At 38.7% G+C, this 19,166-nt stretch overlaps 1 protein-coding gene across 2 annotated transcripts in view; it reads right to left on the bottom strand.

Annotated features, from left to right (window-relative positions):
• Positions 1 to 19,166, bottom strand: part of RPGR (retinitis pigmentosa GTPase regulator) — a 72,342-nt gene that overhangs the window by 21,044 nt on the left and 32,132 nt on the right. For both annotated transcript variants that reach the window (XM_075196433.1, XM_075196434.1), the window contains exons 10-13: positions 11,381 to 11,551; positions 7,540 to 7,714; positions 2,611 to 2,717; positions 1,329 to 1,388 (exon numbers count right to left, since the gene is read on the bottom strand). In XM_075196433.1, the coding sequence (XP_075052534.1) occupies positions 1,329 to 1,388; positions 2,611 to 2,717; positions 7,540 to 7,714; positions 11,381 to 11,551 (513 nt within the window). The remainder of the gene's footprint in view (positions 1 to 1,328; positions 1,389 to 2,610; positions 2,718 to 7,539; positions 7,715 to 11,380; positions 11,552 to 19,166) is intronic.

Here is a 19,166-nt window from a genome sequence, read left to right as displayed (position 1 = left end):
TACATAATTGTCAGCCAAATCCTCTGGGGGGAATTCAGTTGGCCACATTACTGCAGAAACTAATGCGGCCTGCGCTCTATTACAGTTAATACAGTAATTTTAACCCTGATTGCCACTTGTGGCTCCATGATACCGTTATTAATAGGAAAAGGGGAAGTGCACCCATTCACTAAGACTGAGGTTATAGCCAACACACCAGTAAGGAACATGTTTGTCCTGGAACCCATAGGAGCACCCATAATAAAGGGCCACCCAAAGTGGCCAAAGGCCTTTCCTGCACCAAGGTCTAGGAAAAGAGATGGCAATCTGCACTCGGTCACATAGAGGATCAGATCGATGATCCACCGGGTATTGTCTCTGGCTTAGCTAGCGGCTGGGGACAAAGCCCACTTCATCAGCAAGCAAGGACTTTAGCAAAAATCACATTCATAAAAGAAATGGGATGGTAACTACCACAGAAGAAGATCCTTTCCTTCTTTATGGTAAAACAGGGATCCTGGCTCTCATTGTAGCAGAGATTCATTTGTAGCGAAAAACTCTGTGAGGGCGTCACAGTGTTTTCCATGATTTGCAAGATTAAGCAGGAGGGATTTGTCTAGTCTCCAGGAGGGCAGTCTCCTAGGCAGATCAGCTTAATCAAGCTGGAAAGAGGCCCCCACAATGGTCGGTCAAGGAAAATGGGTGGACAACTGCATTACTAACCTTGAGGATGAGAGTAAAAGGTGTAACTGCTATCAGAGACTTTATCTACTTGTCAGGAGTCCAGAAGAAAGTGTCACGTAAATTTTTTTAGCCAAGTTGTCCCTGCTGCTAACTTGTAATTCTAGCAAGCAAAATGAAACTCTGCAAATGGGAGGGAGAGTGGATTATGGTGTATATATCAAGATGGGGAACAGGTGGTTAAAAAACAAACAAAATAAAAACAAAGAAAACTTTGGGTCCTTTGAAATACAGAGAAACATAAAAAATGTTTAATTCCTTGCAAATAAAATCTTCCAGTGGTTAAAGCTATACTAGAACTAGTCCAGGTGAGGGGCAATATGATGTAGCTGGATGGGGCCATCCAGCCTTCAAAGGGGCCGTAGAGAGGACAGAGGGAGTGCACTCCCTCCGCCTCCAGGTATGGCAAAGAAGTTGTTCTAATAAGATTGGGAGCAGCCGGCTAGGGAGCTACAAGATAAGACTCGGCGGGCAGCCTGTTTCCCACTGCTGATATATGTCATGTTCCAGCTACTCACTGGTGGTGCATACTACAACCAAAACTATCATTGCTTTCCAAAAATTGTACAATTAAGTAGATCATTCTGAATGGAGAATAAATCACTTACTTTTCTTTTATGAACTGGTGAGAAAGTACTGTTGCCACGATTCAAACTTACTGCATGTGTCTAAAAAATGTAATCACATCACATACACATTATTATTATATTACGCAGTAATACATTTTCCTTCTTAACATGATCTCAAACAATTTTAAAATACTAAATTAATTTAAACAGACACAATAATGATAGGGTACATCACTAAAAAAAGATACACGAGTGACTTGAAGGTGATTCCTTTAATAGTGAACTATACATAAAGCATTATAGACCTAAAAAGTTCTAAAAGCAGATGCTGCTTCATCTGGGAGCACTCCCATTCCTCTTTATTTACCGTCAGCAAACCAGGAGTTGCAGATCATCACTTTTCAATTCAGAATATTACCAGAACTTAGGTGCTCCCAGATACACAGATGCCAGGTTTTGTGCACTTGCTGGAATACATTTTACCTTTAAGGCTAGATAAAGAAGTTGCTCTGATTATGTTGACTAAATTACCTGTATAAGAAAATATTTTTTAAAAAATAAAACACTTTTCTATGCATGTAGGTCTCAACTGCCAGTAAGCTTAAGGAAATACGAATATGCTAAATTTTCCTGAATTCTAGTTAGGCCCACAAAATAGCTGCCTTCACTATATGGCAGTGGCCGATACACTTAAAGTACTACACTGTCACAAGCAATTTACTAAGCTACAGTGACAGTGTATTATTATAGTTAGGACCATTGTATACAGGGATCGTGGCTATACGTCACCAGAATTATATTGAGGAAGTTTAGGGAAACGGTGGAGGTTGCAAAATGGAATGCATTCTGTTGGGTATTAGATCGCATTGCAATAAAAAAGTACATATGCACGTACTTGGCTCGATTATAGACAGAGGTTTAAATACAAAACATTATAAAAAATAATGACATGAAGAAATAGCTCAAAGAACTGGACACAATTCACTATAAACTGGTTTAAATCTCTGAGACATGTTGGACATCTGAAAACCAATTACAGACTAAGTAGGATAGATGTAATACACATGCATGTGACATAAAAGAGGCAAGCGTCATAAACAATGGTAGAAAAGCATTAAAAAAAAAAAAGAGACCTTGTTCCAAACCATTTCTTTGTGGATAAAAATAAAACCCTGTCTGTGAGCAATAAGAAGGAATAGTTCTACATTTTAACTTTTACTTAGCAACAGATTCTCATTATTCCAATCCTGAAACTGCTTCATTATAATAATATAATGTAAAAACAATTCATCATAATAAAAGCTCCATATAATACACGTACCATATTCAGAATATCCGTGGTGCCTCCAAAACTTTGCTGGCTCACAGTGTCTGAGTCATCATCAGTAGAAAAGCTTTTCACTTGGTCATTCTTCTGATTTTCTCCCTCTTAGTACAAGAAATGGTTTGAGAACTTAGTTTTTTTTCCTACTTAAACACTGTGAGTTACACAGTAAAACATCAAAAAGATCTTATGCAAAATGATAGTTTGTAATTGTAAGGATACTAGATCCTTTCATATGTGATTTGGAAAATGCAAGGTTTGAAACAACAAAGGACATATAACCTCATGTCATCTTTTGTCTTAGCCAAAAAGACTACGACACACAAAAACTCTAGTCTACAGCTTGTACTTTACTCTGATAAACCACAAAGGAAACGGCAATGCATTACAATGGTCTTTGTGTACTTGCTATTGATGAAAAACATATTTGCACATGAAAAGAAAAATTTAAACAGACTATAATTGAAATGTAATAGCCATCATGGTGTCATTGAAACATAATACATTATTACATTAAGAAACAGATGGTCATAATATTTGTTTTACACTGTCCACTGTTGAAAAATGTAAGGTCTTACATGGAAAATCTAAGTCACTAAACTATGTAAGGTATCCACTATTCTATACTGCAAAACAAAACATTTTTTCTTCTTTAAGGATGAACATATGCAAAAAAGATTGTAAAAAGATAAACTTTATATAAAAACAATCCATTAAAAAAAAAAGAAAAAGAAAATCAATTCTAAAGTTATATAGGAAAATTATATAAGTCAATATTACACTTTTGTGTGGTTGTTATTTATATCAATAAACTAAGCTATAATACAACAGGTCACACATTCCAGTGGCCTCTGAAAAAGAGATCTCATAAATAAGAGTTTACAACGATAGCTATAGAACAAATGTTATAAAAAAAGAAAAGAATTTGTGATCTTACAAACTAAGTATTTAGGAAAATGTTACTTATGACAAACCTCAATCCATCCGAAAAATGATATTTTTTAATTAAAATTATGTTTAATTTTTATTTGCTTGAAGTACATAAAATAGATTCCAAATTATGGGACATTTTAAGACTATGGAAGTCATTTAGAGTTGGAGACAGATGTAAAATGTGTGCTGCAAAAATGGCGCATTTACATGTTGAGTTTGCACACATGAAGATACGTTTGAAGCACACAAGGGCTTTAAGAGTATCACAATGGGGCAGCATACTCGAGACCCATTCATCACCGTCAACCTGATGATGATTGCTTTTTTAATGGGTTCAAAAATGTTTAAATAAATAATGGCGTAGTGATCCAAGCACCATCATCAATATCATCATCAGTTATTTATATAGTGCCACTAATTACGCAGCGCTGTACAGAGAACTCATTCACATCAGTCCCTGCACCATTGGAGCTTACAATCTAAATTCCTTAACACGCAGTGCTCCTAGTTATGTGACACAGCCTCAACCAGAGGCTGAAGACAATACATACTGTCTTTCTGTTATTTCCACATGGATGTGGAATGCTGCCTAAAGCTCAATATGTCCAATAAAGATCTTATCTTATCTCCTCCAAGAATCGCCAATTCCGCCCAATCTCCCTCACTGTCAATAACACCACAATTTCCTCAGTCTCCCTCGGTGTCACACATGACTCCACCCTCTGCTTTATTCCTCACATCCAGACTATCACCCAGTCCTATGAACACCACCTTAAAAACACTGCAAGAACACGCCCTTTTCTTATACAACATGCTACCAAATCTTTTATCCATTCTCTCATCATCTCCTGTCTGGACTACTGCAACCTCCTAATATCTGCCATTCCTGACACCCATGTACCCCTACTTCAACCTATTCTAAATTCTGATGCAAAACTGATTTTCCACTCAACGCTCTACATCTGCTTTATCACTTTGCAAATCCATACACCGGCTCCCTGTGTCATCCAGAATCCAATTAAAATTGCTCACTCTTATCTACAAAGCCCTCAACAATACCAACCACTCATACATCTCAAGTCTCATATCAAAATACTCTACCGCCCTCTTAGATATAACTCTGACCTGCGCCTTGTCTTGTCTCTGGTAACCACCTCGACTTCTCCTGTGCTTCTGCACATTTATGGAATTCCCCACCACTCCCAATCAGGCTTTCCAACAGCCTTCAAATCTTTAGATGCTCTCTGAAAAACCATCTCTTTTTTTTTTTTTTAAAGAGCTTACATTGTTCCTGATAATAGTCACAATAATGCACCCTCACAACTATCCCAATCTCCACTCTAAGCCACATTCGCTCCTCTTATTTCAGCTGTGCCCTCTTCCACTTACAATGTAAGCTCTTCCTTCATACCCTTTGTTTTCATGTCTGCATTTATGTTGTCTACCTTGTATGTCCCTGTTTTATGTATGTCCTTTTTTCCCTATTGTACAGTGCTGCGGAGCACTGTTGAGCCTTACAAATCTATGAGAATAATGATAATAACACATTTTATAAATGAACATCACTATATCAATGAGGTTCCTTGAAGCTAAACCACACGTAAGGTTTAGCAACAGATAACCAATCAAAGCAGCATTCTCCAGCTCTGACCAATTGGTTAATGTTGATAGTCTACCTGGCCTTTTTGTGTTGTCAACACTCTGCACTAGATAGTCATAATAGACAGAACCCACCAGTGTTACTTGCTAATACATATCTCTAAAATTCATTAAGATGTTTATTTACATGTAGTATATTCACAAGTATATGTGTAATAAATTCACAAACTTTACATCTATTATAAATAGATACTAAATAGAGGAAACTATAATTGTTAAGATAACACATATAAAGGTTATTAATATCAAAGGGAAATTAGAGATTTTAAGATCCCTATACATTAAAAGGAACAAATCATTGGTGTACCCTATGATGTGGCTGGTATCTCAGAGTGTATAACCTAACATTGACCCTGAGACTGACACTGAGTACCTACAGAAATATAAATCTCTCAATATACTTGTAAATGCATTTAAGAGTAATATGAAGGTAAAGGGACTAGAAATTTTGAATTTACTAAAACAGTGCTCATAATCAATCTACATATTTTAAAAATGTTGCTTTAAAAGGTATTTTATTTGTGACAGATAAAAGTTAATTTGTTAGGAAATTGTGTCTATGTTTTGGATTCATTATCATGGAATCCAATGGAATATCCAATATATTTAAACCTTTCCACTGATGTTGGACTGATCAATTTATGAAAATATCCATTACAATAAGCAGAATCCTAAAGTGGGAGTGTCCCATATAAGAAGTATCACTTTTTGTGTGTGCTCAGTACTCCTGGCTCTGGATGTCTGGACAGAGGAATCAGCTACATGCTTAAAAAAAGGTATTTAACTTTTTTGTTATCACTGCAAAAGGTCTGTAATCTTTGCTGCAGTGGTTGTACATGCGCAACAGATACGCCTCCTGGCAGGCTTATGTGTCTTCTTCAACCTCTAGTAACCTCGCAATTACATGAGCACTCCCTTACTAAACTTTGCCTATGCTAACAAGGCCCTTCTCTCCACTGCTCATCCTCTCCGGCTGTAAGGATGTGTGAGTTAGGATAAGCAAGCATGTGCATTTTTGGTGCACATGTACATTACAAAATTGTGTCTTTTGCGCTTAAAAACGGGACTAGTGTCCAACTGAAAAGCATTCATATCTTTAAAATGTTATCCCCAGTAATCAATTTCATCTTAACTGTGCCCATTTTCCAAAATAGTTTATTTTGGGCATACACAAAACACGTGAAGCTCTATATGACGGAGTTACAATTTGTTACCCAGTGTTTAATTAGCCAAACAAAATGCATTTGTATTTTAATAAATTAAATGGGATAAATTTAGGGCAATCTATAATGGAAAGGGATTTGGGAGTGCTTGTAGACAAAGAGACTTAGCAATAGTGCTCAATGTCAAGCAGCAGCTGCAAGAGCCAATAAAGCATTGGAATGCATAAAAAGGGGCATATATGCAAGGGAAGACTGACATTTTTCCACTATATAAATCATTGGTAAAGACCTCATTGTGAATATGGAGTACAGTTCTGAGCACCACTCTACAAAAAAGACATTTTGGAACTAAAAAGGGTTCAGAGAAGGGTGACAAAATTGATAAAGGATATGGAGTCATTAAGCTATGAGAAAAGGTTAGCTAGTTTAGGCATGTTTACTTTATAAAAGATGCGTTTAAGAAGGGATATGATTACTATGTACAAATACATTAAAGGTCAATACAGAGAACTTTCATGGGAACGTTTTACCCCAAGGACTGTACACCACAGGACACGTGGTCACCCCCTAAAGTTAGAGGAGAGGAAGTAAAGGAGAGGCAGAGGAGAAAAAGCAAAGGAAAAGGTTCTTTACAGTAAGGGGCAGTCAAGATATGGAATTCACTGCCAGGGAATGTTGTGATGGCAGATTCAACCGATATGCTTAAGGGTTAGACATATTTTTACCAGAGTAGGGTATCCACAGTTATGACCGTTAATTAAAGTAAAGTATATTAGTGTGAATCCACTACTGTCCCTCATTTTATTATCACTGGACATAGGACTGCAATATTGGGTCAGGAGTGATTTTATCCAATTGAAACAGATTGGCAGTTGCTTCACCTGGATCAATTTCAAATATAACAGAGGAATCACAGGAGATCTAAAATAGGATGAACTTGATGGACTGGTGTCTTTTTTTCAACCTCATCTACTATGTTACTATGGGTCACAAATGTTGATCCATTAGTAAACTAGAGAGATCAACTGATTTTGATCTAAATACAAAGCCTCTGCCACGGAAGAGGTGTGGAGTGGAATTTAAGAAAATTTACAAAAGCTCATTTCACTCAGTCAACTACAATTTCACAAATGTTAGAAGTGTCTTGCCAAAGTTAAAGTGATGGCCTTACCGGATTTAGAAACTGCTGCAGAGTCATGGGCACTTGATTCAGAACTGGCTTGTCTTACTTTAAAAAGACCTGGAGGAACAGTTTTGCTAGGAACAGGTAATAAGGATTCCAGTAAATGTCCATTTAATGGTGGCAGCGTACGAGTTAAGTGATGTATCTCGTCTGGTGTGTGTTTCTTAAAGAAAAGAAAATACAATTATTAAATATGTCCATGAATATGAAATTCATCAGCCAGGAAAGAATTAGTAAAGAGTAGTAGTGTATAGAAGTGAAATAAACAAATGACAATACAAAATGAACAACAGTAATACTATAAACATATCTAAATTCACTCCCTTACAAAGGGTCGTACTTATCCTTAAAGCAGTTCTTGTTTCCCGGGTGGAGAAGATATGGGCAGGGGGAGGGGGGGGGGAGAAAGTGTCGCCCGGTAGTGAAACAAATAAGTTGGATGAATCATGACGTGCAATAAAGTAGTAAGTGATTTTGTACCAGGACCATTACAACAGTGGTATGCAGAAGAGCTTCTCTGAATGCACAGCACGTCTAATCATGACGTGAAAGGACTACAACAGCAGCAGACCACACCAGGTTCCACCCCTATCGGTAAAGAACAGGAAAAAGAGGCTACAGTGGGCACAGGCTTACCAATACTGGACAGTTGAAGACTGGAAAGATGTTGCCTGGTTTGATGAATCTCAATTTCTTCTGCGACATACGGATGTTAGGATACAAATTTGGAGTAAAAGAAAAAAACTTGACTCCATAGATCCATCCTTATCCAACACTTATCTGTGTTCTTGAAGGTCCTTATTTGGTACAAGGTCCCTCACTATTTTATTGCATGTCAGGATTCACTGAAAGTATTTATTTCACCACTGGGAGTCCCTTGTTTCTATTTTCCACGAGGCTTAAAAGTGCCTGCATCTTAATACAATATTACAAGAAGTGTAGGTTTCCCTGTTGCAGTCCTCCTTCCCTTGTTCCTTGAGTGTTTACTCAAGAGGCATGGGGAGTGTAAGGAATATAGAATATAACTGTCTTAACATTGTTTTCTCTATATTTTACTAAGCCTATGAACTTAATGTGATTAGCAAAAATGAGTGATGACTCATTCTTGATGTGAGGAGGCTTTGTCTAATGGTTTTGTTTGTTTAAATTACTTGTTAAGTTAGCTGGGTAAGACATAAGGGTCGCTTCAAGAGATATCATAAGTAAATTACCATCTATGTATAAAGAAAATCAGTGTTACTAGCCCTTCAGCCTGTCTGTATTAAAGTACAAAGGAAACTTTACCAGGCAGCATCAGAAGACTGGTAATTTCCCCAGCATCTAAACTCAAGATTCAAGTCAATTCTAGTTTTAACACAAATCCTGTTTTATGTGTATCCTTATTTCATATGCACAAGCTCAGCAGATTCCTACCTAGAAATGATTATAAAGCACAGCTATAAAAAACACAACAATACCTAGAAAGTCAGTAAGTATGAAAGTCGAGTAGGCACTTTTGGACACATGTGGAAGAGTATATTCATACACATGAACAGTGAGAATTAATGAGCAGACATTGACAAAAAATTATGTTTTGTATAACGCACAGATTGAGCCTTGTTGATAATGTTGTTGCTCTCAGTAATGTTTGAAAAAAACTCAGTGCATGATATATAGTGTGGTTTCATGTTACAATGTATGTATAATTTATGTAATTGGGCTTATTGCATTTAAGCTGCGCTGCAACGCAATACATTATAATTAATTACCATATATCTGTTTTTATTTGTGTTTTATGTAAATAAAGGGTCCCTCTCAATTAAAAAATTAAAGATAGCAGACTGAGAGTGAACTTCTGTGGTTTACAATATGTTCTTTGGTGCATTGCTACAATAGTTGGCCAAGGTGGGTGATAAATTCTTCATATTACCTGCAGAACGCCCTTTATTGTATTTTTCATCACAATTCATGGACAATGGAGTCTGGGACTGCCAAACTCATCTATGGACTATGCTGCCCCTTAACGTTTTGTTTTTTTGTAACTTTTGTAGCTAGCATGGATTATAAACAGGAGTGAAAGGCAAATTGAAAAATACCAGTGGTAATATCAATGAAAACTAGAATAAATATAACAGTTAAACAGATAAACAGAATGAGGCATACAATAATAATACAAGTTTTACAGAGTAAAAAGGAAAAGAGTGGGGAGGAAGGTGGTCATCACATATAGCGACTACTGATTATTAAAAAATTCAGGCAAATTAGAAGGGGGGGGGGGGGCATGACTCAATGGCTGGATAATGAAGAGGATGGAGATATTATTTAAAGGTCATTCTCGAGTATGAAGGGGATTATACTACATACATATAGCCAGGGGAGCCCAGTTCTGATGGGATTAATCCTCTTCATCATGCAGATGGTAAGTGAATTTTTCCGTACGACCACTAAATCAAATGTATGATTTTAGTGATAAGACGCAGGGAGGCTCATGTCGTTCCATGATTTGGCAATTAGACACCAGGCAGCGGCGAGGTATGCCGCTATGGTAGAGATGCTCTAGTGAGAAACCACAGTGTGACTGTTAAGACTACGGATATTAGATAAGCTTTTAGAACCAGACTAATAGAGGTCTTCCCCTTTAGCAGCCACCTTTCCTGTAGAACGGATATAATTTGGAGGTACTCTGATGCCCCCAGGACTTAAACTCTAGGGTAGTTAAAGCTTATCAGTAAAACCGTAGAGCAGGATGGAGGAAGCCAGAATACTGGAGGCAGGTACCAAGAACAGGCTAAAGGTCGTGGGTCAGTAGCGAGTAGGAAAGCTGAGGGATAGGCTAAATGGTCAGGGCAGGTTGTAAACACAGAAATTGCAAGAAACAGGCAAAGGTCAAGGGGCACAGGAGTTCGAGCAGGGTCCAAGAAACAAGCCAAAAGGTTACAACACAAAATCAGGTCAAGGATAGTAGACTATCCACAGAAACTGGAAAAATGGTCAGCAATTTGTGCAGCACCTGCCTTAAATAAATGGATTGCAAAAAATGAAAGAGAAGGCAGACAGGATACATAATAAAGCCCCTCAGGCTGAGATTAATTCATTATCTGAGGCACAGCGGTGGTGAGGAAGAAAGCGTCCTGGCTGTTGCCCTGGTAACAGCAGGGACATGGAACACGGAAGGAATGTCCCAGCTTCCGGGGTAACAGCAAGAGACAAGTCAGCTAAAAAAGTGTACTTCATTGTCGTACATGTGAACACCTTGTTGACGGTGTTCTGTATAAGGTGTACCATAGAGGTTAACAGCTTTGTAATGATAACTTATCCTGCTCTGCTTCAAAACATCAATCTGTTGCTGGGATTGTTTTATATTCACATGTACAGAATCACAAAACTACCCATGCATAAGTGTGACCATTTGTCCCAGAAATACTGACCTTTTATAGCTAATTACCTTTAATCTAATGTAAAATCGATCACCACACAATGGTGTGCAAATAAGAAGGGACAGTCAGGAATTGTAGTCATTTTAAAAAAATTATGGTCCTGCAACTATTGATTCATGTGATGTGAAAAAGTTTAAAATCTATATTTAAAACAATCTACAAGTCAAATTCTTATTTAATATTTTAAAGACCAAGAAGTTATGCCTTTAAAACATAACTCACAAGTAGGCTTATTGAAGTAATTGTAAATGAAACATATGACTTTAGCACACAGCCCCAAGGGTTGGCAAGAACAATTTTAATTTAGCATAACAAGTACATTTATAATTCAATAGACAATATTCTGATCTTGCAAAGGTTGGTGAAATCCATACAAAACATTAAAAACACACTAAAACAGATAAACAATGTACCTTCTCCCTCCGCCTTAAGCGCGCAGACAGAGATCTCTCTAATGTTGCAGATATATCGCCATTACCATTAACGGATAAAGAATTTTCATTCTGGTCATTAAATGTGGCCGTTTCAGATTCTTTAGGCTTTGGCGTAGCAAAGACAAGCATATGCCAGCCACCACTTGCCACCTGGAAAAGAAAATACCACTGTTACATTTTTAAACAAATAAAAAGTTTAGAGAAGACAAAAAAAAAAACCCAGAATATACATAGCATCTGATTTGTTTCAACATCACATTTTAATTATAATTGTTTTCCAGGGCTGCATCAATCCCAAGAGTCATGGTAGCCAATAGGTATCTGATAAGAAGTAATTTCTACTTATGTCAACGGATGTCCATCTGGCTCCTTAAATGATGCTGCTAGCTCGTTGATTGCCACCTGAATTAAGAATTAAACTAAATGTGCGATTATCAGACCAGCTTTATTCTGCAGAAAATATTTTATTGCAATGGTCTGATCAGACTGCAGGATCCAAAACTGAAACCAAAGCTTCAAGTAGAAAACACATTTTCAATATACATCCATTGGAAAATGTAATTGAGAGAATGCAGATGGACAATTTGAGCAAATTATACGGCTAAAAAGTGAAAAAAAAAAAAAAAAAAAAGTGTAGTACAGATAGTGATAAACCATACAATGGAATTTTAACCTTCTGGTTTAACTAGATAAAGCAAGAAACTAGACTATGGAGCGACATAAATGTGCTGGGAGGTACAAAAATTGGTAATGTTTGGAACTTTCTTGTCTACCAGTAAAAAAATCCAACATCCTTCACGTATTAAAGAGGGCAGAACTAGGACAAACTTCTTCACTAATAGTTTGGCAGAGCTCTTTAAATTTCAAGGCCCACCCTTGATCAATAATCTAGACTCCTTTCCCTCTTTTGGGATAAGAACAATGGGTTACACATGTAGAGGTGGGCGTATGCCTAGAGCTTTTTGGCATGAAATATGCATTTACATACTGCGCATACACACAAAAAAAATGTGTATACAGGCGTATGTGTGCAGATTTTGGCGCATCTTACACTTAAGGCTCCTTACGTTTTGAGATGCGGAACAGTGAAGGGAAAAGGTTGGCATAGGCCGAGTACAGGAAGGCCATGCTTATGCAAGACTAAAGTAGACATGGACGCAGATATATATACCCTCCAGGAGGTGGATCTCTTGCAGGTGCTGGGGATGGTGACGGTGAGCAGAAGCTCTAGCTAGCCTATTCTGATTAAGGATTGATAGCTGAGAGTACTTAATTCATTAGATTGGCTTCTATATTACAAGAAGCTGTAGCTGTATATTGACATTACTTAATATTTCTATTTGGACTGCGGCAGAAAAGAAGATTCCCATTTGATTTTTAAAATGAAAAAAGACAGATGTTATATTGTGGACAAAAATTGTGACTACCGCATGTACTACTAACACTGTCAAGCCCCATTTCTACGCTATCGCTACGATATTACAGTGTGTAAGTATACACACTTATTTCACCAGATGTACACCTGGAGCAAATATTACGGACACATTCAACTTAACATATGCACATCAATGAGCGTTTTCATGCATGCATCTCTTCCTGTTTATGTTCAGTGTGCAAATGCGTCCAACTCTAAATTATTATCTTTTATTTATAAGGTGCAACAAAAGGTCCGCAATTCTGTACATGACATATACAGAAGACAGTGATTCATAACAAATGAAGACCAAAATAAAAAGACCAGACATTATGAAAAAATAAATATACAGATAAGACGTTAATGCAGATCAAATTATTTACGGGACCGTGAGTGAGAGTGATGGTAGTAACCAGCATGAAGTAAGTCTGAGATTAAGAAAACAGGACTGGGGAAGTAGGCCAAGAAGTACAGAGGGTGTTGGAAAAATAAATGGAGAACACGAGGAGGGCCCTGCTCGTGAGAGATTACATTCTAAAGGAAAAGGGGAGACACAAATAGTGTGGTATCAATTGGGGGACTGGCAAGGGAGCTAGGAGGCTGATAGGATTGAATAAAAAAATGAATCTTAAGGGAATGCTTGAAGCCTTTGAGAGTAGATTTTAGGAGAGAAAAATAAGGCGGGCAGCAACACTGATCATAAACTTAAGTGGTGCAAGGTGAGAGTCAGATAGGCCAGAGAGAAAGAGGTTACAGTAATCAAAGTGAGAGAAGTGAGTGAATAAAAGTCTTGGAGGCTTCCGTGGTGAGAAAGGGCTATATTTTGGATATATTCCGGAGGTGGAAGTAGTAGGATTTTGAGAGGGACAGAATGGGAGGTGTAAAGGAAAGGGAGGAGTCAAGGATGACCCCAAGGCATTGGACTTGAGGGACAGAAAGGAGGGTAGTATTATTAACAGTAACAGTCTTGGAAATATTGAGCTTAAGAACGCACTTGGACATCCAAGATGAGATGGCAGGCAGACAGCAGGCGACACAAGACATAAGGGAAGGGGAGAGGTGAGGGGATGAAAGATAGATTTATGATATCATCAGCATAGAGGTGGTACTGGAGGCCTAAGGAGCGGATAAGGTCAACAAGTGAGGCGGTGTAGAGGGAGAAGAGAAGGGGACAAGAAAGTAATCTTGGGGAGCAATGTGTAAAGACTGAAAAGGAGCGTTTGGTGAGGTAAGAGGAAAACTGAAAAAGGACAGTGTTACAGAGGTCTATAGATTTTAGAGTTTGCAAAAGGAGGCAGTGGTCACTGGTATCAAAGGCAGCAGAGAGATCGAGAAGGATAAGAATGGAGTAGTGTCCTTTAAATTTAGCGAAGAGAAGATCATTAGTGACTTTAGTAAGGGCAGTTTTGGTGGAGTGGAGGAAGCAAAAACTGGACTGAATTGGGTCAAGACGTGAGTGTGAAGACAGAAAGGAAATGAGACAGCTGCAGATAACCCATTCCAGAAATCTGGAGGCGAAAAGAACTAGGGAGGTAGGGCGATAATTAGAGAGGCAGGATTCACCTCCTCATTTTGTTTAAGATGAGGAGGTGAAGGTTCCAGAGGAGAGGGATAGGTTGAGGTGGTGGGCAAGGTGGGAGCAAGCCTTATGAGAGGAAACAGAGGAGGTGAGAGGGGATGGGCATGTGGGCAGGTGGAGGGGGGTGAGTAGGAGAGAAGGGTGTGGACTTACTCTGCAGATGCCGAAGTGAAGGAGGATGGGTTAGAAAGTGGGGAGAAGAGATTGAGATAGTTTAAACAGAGGAGGGTGGGAGAGAGGACAAAGTAGGTAGGGGGGGGAGTGGGAGGGCGTGAAGGGACTGATGGGAAAAGATCTCATGATGTATTGACGTATTGGAAGTGAAGTGGGTAGCTAAGTCGATAGAAGAGAGCGATGATGGGAGTGGGAGTGGAGGATTGGGAGGACATAGCCTTAAAAAGGATTGTTTTGAGAGTAATAGGGCAGAACTGTAAGAGAATAGTATGAATTTCAAGTGAAGAAAGTCAACATGAGTGCGTTTTCTCTAAAGCCATTCTGCACCACAGGAGCATTTTTGAAGAGAGCGGCTAAGTTTGGAGTGCCACGGTTGAGGCGGGAAGTGACAAAGCTTCATGGTGATGGCCAGGGCGACAGAATCAAGAACAGTGGTAAGGGTGTGATTATAGAAGGATATGGCCTCATAAGGGCAGGAAACAGTGGTGATGGAGGAAGAGGAGTGAGACCAGGGAGGAGGAGAACATGGCAAGATCAATGATGTCAAGGTTACACCTGGTGAGATTAACTTTAGGCCTTGGAATATGTCCAGGTGCAAGTATGTCGTTTACCTGGGGAAAAGATGGCAACAGGATGCACTATGGCGAGAAGGCAAGCCGACGGAGGCTGTGTTATGCTCTGGGCAAACTTCTGCTGGGAGTCCCTGGCATTCATGTGGATGTAACTTTGATACATACCATCTACCTAAACATGGTTTCAGACCAATAACACCCCTTCAAAGCAATGGTGTTCCCTGATGGCAGTGGCCTCTTTCAGCAGGATAATCTGCCCTGCCACACTGCAAAAATTGTTCAGCAATGGTTTGAGAAACATGACAAAGCGTTCAAGGTGTCGAGTTGGCCTCCAAATTCCCCAGACCTCAAACCGATCCAGCAGGAAAAACAAGTCCCAGCCACGGAGACTCCACCTCACAACTAACAGGACTTAAGGATCTGATGCTTATGTCTTGGTGCCTGATACTAAAAGGACAGGTCTTGTGGAGTTCATTCCACAACAGGTCACAGCTATTTTGGCTGTGCGAGGGGGATCTACACAATATTAGGCAGGTGGTTTTAATGTTGTGGCTGATTGCTGTATAAAACATATTTTAGTCACTGTTGGTTCATTAATGTGTTTTCAATGCTTATCAGCTGTTCCACTTTTGGAGTCCAATACTAGTCTTTTCAAAGTGACTCTACTTTCCTTATTTACATTATATAGATCTATATATCTCTATAGACCTTATCACCAAAATAAAAAGTTAAAGCCAGAGTTAAGGTTTTAGACTTAAACTAAAGGAAGGTCAAAAACTTGAGGTTTCTGACATTTTTAGTAGAAGGCCCTTTCTCTGGCGCTAGAGTGAACATTTCTATGCTTCAGTCCTGTTATTCATTTATGTCAGTGGTTTAAATGTTGTGGCTCATCGGTGTATATGCAAAACTAGAGAAGATTACAACAATATTTCTTAGAAAACAGATCACTAACAACCTCCTGCCAAATATCCAAAGCTTCTCACTAAAAGTGCCATTCCCGCTTAGCTCTTCCAAAAGCTTTCAGTGTTGTTATTACTGGGGACTGCAAGCCAACAGACTCTGGTATTCAGAACCAAGGCTGTTCATCCCAACATTTCTTTTTTATAAAATGAGGAAAGACTGAATTGAAACTATTCACAGTTGTGGGTAATAATTCTGCAATCAGGCTGATAAACTATTAAAAAAAAAAAAAAAAAAAAAAAATGAACTTTAAATGTATATATTTTTCCCATTTGTGACCGAGGATTACATTTGTTAAAAAGCGAAACATTAGACAAGATGAAATAGCCCATAATGACTAGACATGTTAGAGTCACAAGAATGAAATATTACACTACAACACTTTAAGTGTTACATTATATGTACAGTACAACATTTGTTTCTTTTGTCAGCATCGTTTCATTAATTATTAATGACACAAAATGGGTAAGCATAAGGCCAAAATTAAATAATATACAAAAAACACAGTATGTTATACTTATTTACCCTCAATATACTAGACGAAAAACTAATAGCATGGAAGGTCACTTCTCCCCTATGTATTGAAACAAGGCATCATTTGACCCCCGGGGTGACTATAGTATTTTCAGGTTTTGTATGTAACCATCATCTTTCAATCAGCCAACATCAGGTGGAATTCATCAATTTACTTTCTAATAAGCACAATAATTGCTTGCTTTTCATTACATTGGTCCTTTTTTAATAGTCATACTCATAGTATGATACTATCTGTCCAATCCCTATCTGGAAGCTGACAGGATATGCATTATAAAACATCGTATCATACTTACCAACTTTTCACACCCCAATGGGGGTGTGGCCACATTATGATGGGGGTGTGGCCACATTACATTGGGGGGTGTGGCCACACCCCAGTGGCATACCTAGCGCTTTTGAAGAGCTAGGCTGCCCCATTCTCTCCATCACTCCTATCCAAACACTTTCATTGCCGATTTCAAGCACCCAGTGGACAGAGAATACTACTCAACTTTCCCACCTGAGGGACAAAGCTGTCTTGATTAGGATGGCGGGACTGAGCATTCAAATCAGGACTGTCCCACCTAAATAGGGACAGCTGGGGATTGTGCAAACAGCAAAGCAGAAGAAACCTATTCCAGAGATGAAAATAAATACATTTCAGTGGCAGATCTCAGAAGTGCTTTAGTTGTTTTTTTAAATCATACATTAGAAAAATAGTGATATTTCCTTTTTATAATTAAGTGTTTCAGCATGTCAACAGCAAGATTAGTGTGTCACGTCTTTCACTAGGAATATTACCGACTGGTATTGGAGCTACTGGGAGGCACGGAGTCTAACGCACCACCGGTGTTCACCAGGGACCCCCGCAAGGAGGTTTGGGTTTTGCTGCGTGTGATGCACAGGTCGCGGTTCTCCCAGATAGTTACCAGAGCAGTGAATAGAGAGAAGTCAGACAGGCCGAGTCGAAACCAGAGAAGCGAGGTACCACGGAGAGAAGGCAAAGAGTAATCAGGAACGGTCCAAGAGTCATACCAGTGCGGGCAGCGAAGTACAAGGGGAGATCCGGGAGAGAAGTCAAACAAACCAAGGAGTCAGTACACAGGAGATAATCAGGAACAATAATAATAATGCTGGAGCTGGATGTAACCAATACTCTGGCACCCTAATGGTGCCAGAGTGGAGTTTAAATAGAGGCAAACAGGAAATCATGTCCCAGAGGATATCCGGCGATCAGTCTCAGCTGATCGCCGAGTAGCGTCTATGTTACTAGGCATGTGATCATGCCTAGCAACATATCATGTGATCGCGTCGAGTTGCGGCCAGAGGGCGGCCGTCTCCGGCACCCAGCGGAGGTGCGGAGACTGCGCCTGACATAGTGTAATATAAATGCATCACAAATCAAAAAAGATAGCTGGTGGCACTATACCATATAGTAATCTATTTTTAAGTATAGAGTAATCTAATAATGCTGTTGCCGGTAAGGAATATGGAGGCACCTGTTGCCTTGTTTATATTGCTCATACAGGAATACTGTTATTTGTTAAATGATGAATTAAACATTTAACCATGACATTTTAAAACAGAGTCATTTTTATTCTTTATACCAATACTAAGGGCTGCTTCTAAATGTAAGTTAAAATGTAAATATGTCTATTTTCTGGCATACTAAGATAAAACAGTATAATGTTTCTGTGCACATAAGGAGAATTATGTTATGAATTAGTTATTTTTAATTTAAAATAGAAGAATTCTCCAACCATACCATCCTTTTGATTCTCCGCTTTTTCAAGCCGACAGTAAGTTGATCTTAGTAAACCGATCCATAAACCCTTTACCCCCTGATATAGGAGCATTTTTTGTCATAAATTTAAATGCCACAAATAGCATAAAGGTGCAACAACTCATTGCAATCAATCCTATATAGGCTGGGAACACACTACAGAATTGTCCGACCAATGTGTTATCTACAATGAAACGTCCCGATCAGCATGCCGTTTCATGCGTACATACTATACATGTTTGAAAAGATTTATCCTTAGATCTTTGCCCTTTATCTGTCATAACCGTCGGCTGAAAAGATCATGACTCTGTAAATTCTATGGAGAGCCTGATTGTGGGCCTGATTCATTAAGGAAAGTTAAGCAAAAGTAAGTAAGGCAACCCATGTTGCATTGGAGGGGGAGGTAAATTTAAAATGTGATGGCAGATTTTTATTTGGGGGAGGGCATGTCAACTTTAAATTTCAGTGGACAACTAAGCTATCAAGTATGTGTGTGCTACATGAAAAAACAGATAGTATTTTCCTTATGTGCAAAATAATAAACTCATTTGCACCCCTTGCATTGCAACATGGTTATGTCCACAAAACTGGAGTAAGAAAAGTTACTAAATTTTTTGCTTAAATTTCCTTAATGAATCAGACCCTGTGAGTGCATATACACTACAGGATTAGAAGGATGTCATTCCATAGCTGAACAAGATTTACAGTTCTGCTGAACAATCAAAACAAACAATAGTCGGTGCTTTAGAACGACTATCGTTCATCGT

Source organism: Mixophyes fleayi, chromosome 2 (assembly GCF_038048845.1).
Source record: "Mixophyes fleayi isolate aMixFle1 chromosome 2, aMixFle1.hap1, whole genome shotgun sequence".
In the NCBI taxonomy this organism is placed as follows: domain Eukaryota; kingdom Metazoa; phylum Chordata; class Amphibia; order Anura; family Limnodynastidae; genus Mixophyes; species Mixophyes fleayi.
This window is presented reverse-complemented; position numbering and strand designations above follow the sequence as displayed.